This window comes from Abramis brama (assembly GCF_963993115.1).
Source record: "Abramis brama genome assembly, chromosome: 23".
Lineage (NCBI taxonomy): Eukaryota > Metazoa > Chordata > Actinopteri > Cypriniformes > Leuciscidae > Abramis > Abramis brama.
In genome coordinates, this window is record NC_139985.1 from 9,316,731 (window position 1) to 9,328,438 (window position 11,708).

The 11,708-nt window shown below is 38.4% G+C and overlaps 1 protein-coding gene across 2 annotated transcripts; it reads left to right on the top strand.

Moving 5' to 3' along the window:
* Positions 1-5,201: 5,201 nt before the first annotated feature.
* xk (X-linked Kx blood group (McLeod syndrome)) lies at positions 5,202-11,446 on the top strand. 2 transcript variants are annotated; one of them, XM_084100257.1, is made up of 4 exons: positions 5,202-5,584; positions 7,982-8,244; positions 10,263-10,758; positions 10,868-11,446. In XM_084100257.1, exons 1-4 carry the CDS (start codon positions 5,340-5,342, stop codon positions 10,977-10,979), a joined length of 1,116 nt encoding a protein of 371 aa, XP_083956383.1. In that variant the 5' UTR covers positions 5,202-5,339; the 3' UTR covers positions 10,980-11,446. The 2 variants fall into 2 exon arrangements, with proteins under 2 accessions (XP_083956383.1, XP_083956382.1); XM_084100256.1 differs by having other exon boundaries at positions 5,203-5,584; positions 10,263-11,446.
* The last annotated feature ends 262 nt before the right edge of the window (positions 11,447-11,708 follow it).

Genomic DNA, 11,708 nt, shown 5'->3' on the forward strand with positions numbered 1-11,708 from the left:
TTTTACCGTTAAAATCACGATAATTTTTTACAATAATCACGATAATTTTTAGTGTAACACTCCCTTTGCATACATCATACAGAACATACAGGCCTTTTGCTGACTACAAAGACGTAAATAAGAAAATGAAAAGGAATTGAGACACAATTGACAATTACATGAACACAAGGCACAGCTGATCTCTATGGGGTTTCCACTACATAAATGTAATGACGCAGAGCACTCTATTCACAGTCATTTATCTAACAGCTACAGGAGAGGACCTTCTTTCCACCCTCTTCCGTTTACAGGGCCCGATCTCAGTGGAAAATCACACAATGATTAAGCCTTTCGTTCTCTTTAGTGTTTCTGTAGACAATTCAACTTTAGAATTCGAGTTGGATTACCGCTGGGTTTCATTACACGCTGGCCAAGATAATGCATCGCCTGAGCCCATCAGAAGGATTTTCAAGTTGAGATTTTTATTAGGGTATTCAAACTTGATAGTTAGCCTACATTTGTAATTCACTGTTTAATTGGAAACCCTGTCAATGAGGCATCAGTTGTCAGGAGAAAATTCTGGATTTCTGTGGTCTGTTAAAAACGCAGAAACAGGTAGAAGTGGAAATTGGGCTATTATTATATTATCTTGATTTTAAAATGACATTTCTGATTTGTTTTATATTGTATGTGTCTGGCTTTTGAATGAAAATCTAGCCATCTGTCATTCTTCCACCTCTCTAACCTTTCGCTTGCTTCTTCTCCCGCTTATGAAGCTGTGTGTTTATGTTTGAGGGTCTATGAGATCATATCCAATTTATCTTACATTCTCTTGAGTCAGCGCCAATACTAATCCCGTTTTGGAGTGCCTGGAGGAATAACAGAGCAGAGTGGAATGGGGGTCCGTAATCATTGCAGAAATCAGTTCCTGAAAAACTGTAAAATTACACAGAAATGGGATCCTATTACGCTGCATTTTATAGATTGGCCCACAAAACACACACAAACAGAGCTTGCTAAATCGATAAGAATATGGGAATCTATCTCGAGCATTAAATGGGCACACACTGTGAACTGTAAACATCGCTCTTATTCTTACCACTCACTGGTTTTAGGATTTTCCGTATTGAATTTCCCCAGCCTAGTGGATCAGGCAGAAAAGGCACTTACTGCATATAATAATGAATGAGACATGTAGGGCCTACTGTATAGTAATAAACACTTTTTTAAAAATTCAGGGCACATCACGTAAGAAGGTTTGAAAGTCTGTTTCAGCCTTTAAATGTCATGTAAAGTGCAATCACTTTGAGATGTAAAGTCGCAATTGCAGGAAATTAAGCAATTTTTGAGATTGTGGCTGCATTTTAAATCGCATTCTTCCCAACTATATGGGAGGCGAAAACAGTATGTGAGAGAGGATTTGTGAATGGTGATGCAACACAACTTACACTAGTAGGTCACATGATTAAGACAACATGGGTACGTCCAGATTACATTCATACTACACACTATATATATTCATACTACACACTGTATATATATTCATATTATATATAGAACATACGTTCTTAGCAGTCGTGAAGTAATTACTTATTCAAAATAAGTACCTACTCAAGAGAGTATGCGATTTCGAACGCAGCCATAGTCACAATGTGAAATATAAAGTCGTAATTATGAGAAATAGCTTTCTTTTTTTTTTACTTAAAGATTGCCATTAACTCGTGTTAAAGGTTATATATAAAAAAAGAAAACTCTGGAAAAAAGAAAAAAAATGGATTGACTTGTTATACATTTTCATTACTTTGCCATTTAGTTATATACGCCATTTGGCTTTAATTTAATTTTAATTAATTAATTAGGTCTAATGAGCTCTTATTCAGGGTGCAGAAAGTGCTTTTTAGTTGTACTTAAGACTTCAACAGAAGTCAAGCATTCAGAAAGGTTATTTTCAGGAAAATAAGTGCTTCCTGTATACAAAGAAGTGCTCTCGACAAAACCTGATAGAAACAATTTGTTTTTTTAACAATCAAATTGGTACAAATACGCAAACACAAATAATGAAAATATTGTAGGAAGAGGTGAGTCATCATGAGTCTGCACCTGAAGATTGGGAGGAGGTTGATTGACCCTGGGGTCTTAGAACATAAAGCACTGGGCCCTGCTGGAGGGGACAGCTCTAACTGGGCAAGTTATGGTCCAAAGGATAAGCATGTACAGTTTGTACTGTAGGAGGTTGGCCGTTGACTGCCATTATGATTAAGAGCACTCAATAACCACTGTTTTATCCTGCAGTGCTTTAATCAGGGTCTAAAGCGCCCTCTATTGGTGTTTACTATTCATTACAGCTAATGCATGACTAATGTTGATGCACAGCAGTGCTATTAATAATCCAAAAAATCCGTTCTAAATTCAAATGAAAAATTAGTAATTATAAAGTCCCATAAACTATTAGCTATACCATATCTGGACTAGATAGGCCACAATCCTTTAATATGAATTTATTATTTCATTATTATCTTTAAATTAACGTTCAAACCGACCACCTAGAACAGGGATGGGCAACTTCGGTCCTGGAGGGCCACTGTCCTACAGAATTTAGCTTCAACCCTAATTAAACACACCTGAACAAGCTAATCAAGGTCCTCAGGATTACTAGAAAATTACAGGCAGGTGATTTTTTCAGGGTTGGAGCTAAACTCTGTAGGACAGTGGCCCTCCAGGACCGAAGTTGCCCATCCCTGACCTAGAATGATAACTTTTTCTCTGCAGTTATAGGCCTTCTGTAGCCCCGCCCTTTTTCAGCACTGAGCTCGTTGTGCTCTGTATTTTTGTGCTTTGTGTGGTTTGTATTTCCACAGCATGAAGGTAAGATTTAAATCTTCCCGGTCCACTGACATTTGTTATGACATCCGCTTCTAACATTACAGTGCTCATGATAACTTTTGTTAACTCTACAATAAGTAAATCCACTTCACCAGCTAATTACTCTTCGGCAGCGATTCCATAGAAATTTACCGAGCTACTGCAAAAATGGAAGTTCAAAGACGATATTCTAAAGATGGCTGCACACTTGTTTCTCTGTCCCAGATGGCACACTTCGGCCCTGTCCTAAATGGCACTCGTGGTCTTCCTCTGAGTCAGTACTTTCGTGATGTAATGCCGCTTTGGGCAACGGCACGGACACCGGCACAAACACCGGCACGTACACGAACACCGGCACATACATGGACACCGGCACAGACACCAGCACGTACAAGAACACTGGCACAGACACCGGCACGTATACGAACACCGGCACAGACACAGGCACGGACACCAGCATGGACGAGAACACCGGCACAGACACAGGCACGGTCACCAGCATGGACACCGGCACGGATAAGGACACAGGTTACTGTCCACCGACATGGATACAGACACTGGCACAGACATGGACACCGGCACCAACATGGACACAACGGCATGGACACCGGCACGGATAAGGACACCAGCACGAACACCGGCACGGACACCGGAACGAACACTGGCATAGATAAGGACACCGGCACGGACATGGACACCGGCACCAACATGGACACAATGGCACGGACACCGGCACGGACACCGGAACGAACACTGGCATGGATAAGGGCACGGACATGGACACCGGCACCAACATGGACACAATGGCACGGACACCGGAACGAACACTGGAATGGATAAGGACACCGGCACGGACATGGACACCGGTACCAACATGGACGCACGGACACGGCACGGACACCGGCACGGACACCGGCACGGATAAGGACACCGGCACGGACACCGGAACGAACACTGGCACAGACACCGGCATGGACACCGGCACAGACACCTTCACGGACACCGGCACCAACATGGACACAACGGCACGGACACAAACACCGGCACAGACACCGGCACCAACATGGACACACCGGCACGGACACCGCTACGGTCACCGGCACGGACACCGGCACGGATAAGGACACAGGTTACTGTCCACCGAATTTAGGTCTGGGTCTTAGAGCTAGTTTATGATAAACAATTTGTAAGCTTTATATTCTGATTAGAGAGCAAACACATCAGACACACTTTTGGCAGAATTCTCATGTCCTTGCATTATTCAGCCTGAGGGTGGCGCTCTAATGATGATTGACATACTTTAATCCACGCGACAAACGCATAGAATGCCATCTTAATGTATTTATTGCGTCCGAATGTTGTTTTAGAATGCTGCAAGTTATGTAGGAATTCCAGTGAGGAAAACAAAAAAACATAAAACAAACACAATATAACTACTGTATCTAAAGGCTATTCACATGAGCACGTTTAAACTAAAGGGTTTATACTTTAATTAATTTTATACGCTAGTCCACATAGGAAGAACAGACTGCTGGACCTGATGCAGACACGTAGGGTTAGAAATCTGAGAGCGCGCTGCAGTTCCATTTCCCCCCACAGATTTACATTGGAAATGCTTTGGGGCGCTGTAGAGCTAGGGAGGGCTCCGAGATGGCCCGCTTACTGTCATAATACAGTACATGCCTGCCGAATCCATGCGCTAGATTTTAATATATCCTGCTCACTTTACGACTTAAAACAGTCTAGAAAATCCGAAAAACATTTGTTACAAAATGCTGAACACATTTATAATTTGAGGTCTATGTTTGGATTAATATTTTGGTATATTTGGTATAGGCCTATCACCTGCCCATACAGACGAGCCGCGGCTGATTTCGACTGTTATGTCATAATTATGACTTTTTAAATCATAATTTTGACTTTTCATATCAAAATTATGTAGCCTAATAGTATGTAATATAGACTTAGTAATTTCCACTTTTTATGAATTACAAAAGCATTGCTAAATTTGAAACCGCATAGCATACTGCTCTTACTATTTTTGCCATAGAAAGAAAGATATGGTAAAAGTAGTAGGCTACGAGTAGTATGCGAATCTGAATTCAGCACATATGACTTTTTTCTTATGTGGCATAAATTGGCATTAATCCATCCCAGCAATAATCCATCCTATGGCAATCTAACTCTGGATTGAAATATTTACTTGTAGGTATCTTAGCATTATAATATGGCACTACATGGGCTGATCTGAATGTCGCTGGTGATCATTGTAGTTACCGTACGTAGCATGTTCGTGTAGCATGAACACGCTGCTGACACTGACAGCAGTGAATATTGAGCTCACTGCGCCCTCTACCGGTTAGATTTGTAATAGTACTAGATCTATTCGCCGCGGTGATCAGCTGTGAATCTGCAGCTGGTGGTTGATGCGTCCACTGGAACTTCAAAATGCTGGCTCGTGAGATCAGAGAGCAGAAAAGAAACATGGCTGAGTGAGGATGAGACTACCCAGCTCTGTCCTTGTGTCGGTCTCTTTGTTTACGGCCGAGACCACGGCGGCTCTGTATCTGAGCAGCACTTACCGCTCCGCTGGTGATCAGATTTGGCAGTGTTTCACGCTCCTCTTCACGCTTGTGCCATCCGTGCTGGTGCAGCTCACACTTATCTTTATTCACAGAGACCTGAGCAGAGACAGACCTCTAGTACTGCTGCTTCATATATTACAACTAGGACCAATAATAAGGTAAGTGGCGACTCTCATTTTGCTAATGTCCAAGGATGCGTTTCTGCTTAACGCTCTGTGGAGGGAATTATACCCATCCACATAATGGATAAAGGTACAAACGATGTCCATTGTGAGCGATTACACATAACAAAGGTGTTTCCCCTCACCCCCCTTTTTTTTCTTTCTCACGCGCAAAATTAACCTGTGCTTTACCTATTCATACATATATTAAATATTTGTCGTTTAATTTATAGTCCAAGGTGCGCATTCATGTCAAAGGTTTCATGGTTCAATGATGTCCCCGGGACTTTCCATAAAATCTGTACCTTCTCATTTTTGAAAAGGTGATTTTGAATAAATGTTTAAGGTGTTAACATTCTATTAGACAAATAAATGTAATGTATATTTGGATAGCATATGCATATATATATTTTTTTTAAAGTATAAGGACTGCAGGGTTATTAGTTTACAATTCGTTATCTGATTTTTTTCTCAAGGCCATTGCATTGCAGGTGTTTATTGCAAATAGAATTTAATGCTGATAATTCTACAAAAATGCAGTTTCATTAATACATAGTAACGTATACAAAGTAATGGTAATAGCACTGTAAAATAAGAGGCACATCACATCATAAATAGATGATGATGTCATGATGATTCTTTTATTTTATTTATGGAATTTTAGCAAGTGAATTCATGACAGTAAGCGGGTTGGCACATAACACCCTAGCAACAACATAACGCTCTTGTAACGTTATCATAAGATTCCTGTTATTTTATTTTAGGTTAGGTTATTTTTTGTGAACAAATACTAATATTCCTATAATTAATTATCATTTCTATTTTTAAGAAATGCTGTTCTTTTTAACTTTTTATTGGTCAATGAATCCTGAAAAAAGTATAACAGGCTCCAAAAAAAATAAGTATATTATGGAAAATATAATAATATTACAGTTTATTTCTGTATTTTTGATCAAATAAATGCAGGCTTGACGAGCATAAGAGACTTCTTTCAAAAACATAAAAAAATAGTATTGTTTCCAAACTGTACCATGACAATTATGGAGAATTTGTGTCCTTAGATTATCTATTAGTAGTTATTGGTGTTATTGACAGCTTCCATTCCAGTCAAGGCCTCAGTAAAACTGTTCCATCTCTATCAGTCCGTGTGTTGTTGCATTGACCATGTGCATAATTGAATCATTGATATATTGCCTCTGTTTCTCTAATAGTACAGTTTAGCAAGCAACGCAACCTGGGCCAGCTCATTCAGATTAAGCTCAGCACAGTTTCATCCCTGTGTCATTAATGTTTCATTCAGTTGTTTATTTCCTTGAGTTTGTGTGAAATCTCTCTTGGCCTTCTCTTAACAAGCTCTCATCCATCACATTATCACCAAGGTTGCCGACAACCTATTACTGTAAGATGGCAAGGTTGTTGTCAAGGTTTGGGATAGGAAATGCTCACTCAAGGATTGGCACCTACTACCTGTCTTGTGAGACATAGTCTCTGCATTTTTAATGAAAGAGATGGACAGATTGTCCACTGAGGCCTTAGAATAGCTGTCCTCGGGTAAGCTACAACTAAACTGGTGAGCTTTCATTGGATTGAGTGCAATTCTCTGAGCACTGACATGGTCTGCTGTGACACGGCGGATGGATACAAGTAGGATCCAACAATTATAGGACATTCCAGCAAACCCAGCGACCCCTTAATATAAAAATAGTAGCTTTTCTGGGTTGCCATGTTTAATTAAATAACACTACTAAACACTACTGCTGATCAGGTTTCTGGTCAATTTTGCTTTTGTTTTGTTAATTTTATTTTAATAATAAAAATAACCAAAGGCAATATATGCTGTTTCTTTCAGCTATAATTTAAAAGGTATAGAACAATGTTATTTTATATATTTTTTTTATTTTAAAAATAAAAATAACCAAAGGCAATATGTTTTTTTTTTCAACTGTAATTTAAAAAGTTGAAGAACATTTTATTTTATTTTATATATTTATTTTATTTTAAAAATAAAAATAACCAAAGGTAATATATGTTTTTTTTCAACTGTAATTTAAAAAGTTGAAGAACTAATTTTGTTTTATTTTATATATTTATTTAATTTAATTTAATTTAATTTAATTTATTTATTTATTTTATTTAAAAAATAAAAATAACCAAAGGCAATTTGTTTGTTTTTTCAACTGTAATTTAAAAAGTTGAAGAATTTTATTTTATTTTATTAACCAAAGGCATTATATGTTGTTTATTTCAACTATAATTTAAAAAGTTGTAGAACTATTTATTTTATTTTATATTATTAAACAAAGGCATTTAATGTTGTTTAGGGTTAGGGTTATTAATAATTTCTATACCTTATCATGTGAAAGGCTATAGAACTGTTTAATTTGATTCCATTAGGTGCCTGGATGCCTTTTGTATCTATGGCAGTGCTGGAAAGGTGGAGGAGCCGTATGTCACCATCACCCGTAAGAAGCAGATTCCCCGGGACGGGCAGACCGAAGAGGTGGAGCAAGAAGTGGGCCAGGCGGAGGGGAAGTTAGTCACGCACAGAGCCGCTTTCGCCAGGACCTCGGTCATACAGGCCTTCCTGGGCTCTGCACCTCAGCTCACGCTGCAGCTCTACATCTGTGTGCTGCAGAAAGGGGTGTCTATCGGCAGAGGTGAGAAGTGAGAACACGCACATCCGCGATCACGAGCACTCTTGTTCTGTTATCTGGCCTTGTGAAGTACAGCAAAGTGGAGCATTGCAAGCTTATGAGTTTCACTGTTGATGAGTTTTGTCATTCTGCACCACATCTGTAAAGTGTTAAATGTCAGGGAAAACAATTGGTTTTTATGTCATTGAGGCATGTCATGTTTCCACCCAACAAGTATGATCTGTACACAGTCTTTGTTGCATATTCTGTAAGTTTTTTGCATGTTTCCTCCATAGAATATCTTTGTAAGTCCTCTCTATTGAAGGTGGAACTGTTCCCCACGTCACCCGTCTAAATTTAACAAGCTCCTCTCAGTGATACATTCTGCACACATGCTTGAGTTTCAACTAATGCCTCTGAAATGACTTTGGCTGGTGTACTTATCTATTTCCTCTTGCTATCACAAGGACGCACACTTTGTTTCTGAGAATATCAGCTAAAATAGATAGCGTGTTTTCAGACAGGGCCTCAACAGACAGAAATAATTTCTAAACTGGACAACAGTTAAAGTAATTTAATTAAATCCCCCGGAGCACTTCACAACAAAGGAAATTGGAAATCCCTGAAAATTACCAATAAACAACTCATACGCTGCCAATGTATAGTGTGTCTGAGACTACAGTACATTAAAAATCTTTTATATTTATTCACTATAAACATAAATATTCAGAAAGTTTAATTTTATTAATGTATTTCTTTTATTATTGGATAATAAAAAGCTGAAATAAATAGAAATGATTTCACATAAAAACTAATAAACGAAGTATACTGCCAATATACTACGCTACAGAACACTACAGCCAATATTGTTTTTTATTGTTTATGTTTATTGTTATTTTTTGTAAACCTGGAACTAAACGGAACGTTTTATGAATTTGCATAAAAATCCCCCCCTTTTCCCTGGAAGTAAACTGAAAGTTTTGCTGGTAATGTAATTAATGAAAATGTAAAATGTGTGTTTTATTACTTAAGCAAGCAAAAGTCTATTTTGGACTGTTGGACCCCACTGTAAATTGTTGGCAGCTGTGTCACTGTACACTGAATATTAAGATGTATAGACCCGACTCTGCCTCGCAGGTATTTTGTCATCCGCACTGCATGAGGAATGTGTTGGCAGCCTTGCAGTCTGTCCTTGAAAGCAGTATTGCAGATGGAAGACCATACTGGACAGTGAATCAGTCTGACCCCATTACCCATGAGGCATAGAGTAATGAAACGGTGACTGACTTTAGATCAGATGGAAGGTTGAAAGAGGCCATATGTTTGCACTGTTGGTGGATCTAGGCCTTCAGGGTTTCTGCTTTTGTTATTCTTTTATTACTTAACAGCATAGTAAATTATGTAACCAAGTGGCAACATATTGTGCACCGCAGTTATGGAGGCGGTGATTAAAGATAAATGAATAAATATAATAATATGAGAATAAATTACTTGATAAAACAAACACAATTCATTTTAAATTAAATTTAGTCCTGAATTTATTATTTTCTGTATTTATTTTTAACTTTATTTTCTATTGATTTTTATATTTATTTATGCATTCATTTATTTTTTTTATATTTTTTTATTACCATATGTGTTTAGTTTAATATTTATTTAGATATTTATAGTCTTTTATCATTTTTTCTTTTCTTTGAGTTATGAATTTTATTTTATTTGTTTTTATATTTATTTATTCCATTGTGTTTAATTTAATATTTATTTATATATTTATAGTCTATTATTATTTTTTACATTTCTTTGAGTTATGAATATTATTTTATTATTTATTATTTTGTTTTAATTATTTATTTATGCTTCATTTATTATTATATTAATTTATTCCAATATTTAATTTAATTTTTATTTTATTTTATTTTACCTCCCTACATAGTAGAGTGGTTTATTCCATATCCACATATCTAACACAAGATCTTTGTTCAATTGCTAGTTTTAACCACAAATTATGTTTTTACTGAATTTTTATTTTCTCTCCCTACCAGGTACATTGATGGTCATTTCCCTCCTATCAATTGTATATGGAGCCCTACGCTGCAATATTCTCGCCATAAAGATACGCTACGATGATTACGAAGTGTCCGTGCGTCCGTTGGCGTACCTGTGCGTGTTCCTGTGGCGAGGGTTCGAGATCGCCACGCGCGTGACCGTGCTGGTCCTCTTCAGCTCAGTGTTGAAGGTGTGGGTGCTTCCGGTGGTGTCGGTCAACTTCGTCCTGTTCTTTCTTCGCCCGTGGGTTATCTTCTGGAGCAGCCGCTCTCCGTTCCCGGAGAACATCGAGAAGACGTTGACGCGTGTGGGGACCACTATCGTCCTCTGCATGCTGACCTTCCTGTACGCTGGCATCAACGTGTTCTGCTGGTCCGCTGTTCAGCTCAGATTGGACGACCCCGATTTGATCGATAAGGGTCAGGCGTGGAGGCGGGTGGCAGTGTATTATTCCCTCCGTTTTGTGGAGAACACGGGGCTGACTTTGATGTGGTACGTCCACCGGACTGAGTTCTACCATTGGGTGGATGCTCCCGTGTTAGAAATACTGCTGTTGTTGGGATATGCCACAGCTGTGTTTTTTATGTTACTCTTTTACCAGTTCTGCCACCCTTGCAGGCAACTGTTCTCCTCCAGTCCAGCACAGGGCTTTGGGGAGTGCTGTGGATCTCTCTGCATGCTACGTGGGACTCTTCCCCAGCCGGGCTCCATAAGGACCAAACCACCAGGGAAAGACAATGGAGACGATCCACCCTGCGTTACCAAAGGGGACATCGGGCAGAGTTTGTGCGGCGCCGTGTGAGCAAAGCACAACTTAAAGGAATAGTTCACACAAAAATTTAAATTCTGTCATCATTTACTCACCTTTATGGTGTTCCAAACAGATATTGGTTAATCTTCAAAACAAAAATGTATTTTTAATGAAACCTGAACCTTCTACTGAAAGTCCATGTAACCAAAACATAGAAGATCCAAAATGGTCATAAAGGCATCGTAAAACGAATCTACTTGAAGTCTTGTGAAGAGATATGATAACTTTAAATGATTTAGGCGTTTATTCACATTTAAACACATGAGAGCGCATCACATATGGTTAGAAGAAATCTCATTGGTTCTCGTGAGTGTGTGAAGCATGTGATGCATGTACAAGCTTCTGTGTTTATAATATGTTCAGTATGTGAAGATCATTGTTTAGATGTAAACAAAAGCCTAAATTAAAACTGTTCATCATATAAATCGATCGCATCTCTTCACAAGACTTTGATTAAATGTTTTGATTTATATGGATTCGTTTTACAATCCCTTTATGACCTTTTTGGATCTTTTAAGTTTTAGTTTTTTGGACAGAAACCTTTTGATGATTAAATCAATGACGAAGTCTCATTGGTTTGGAACGACATGAGGGTGAGTACATAATGACAGAATTTTCATTTGTGGGTGAA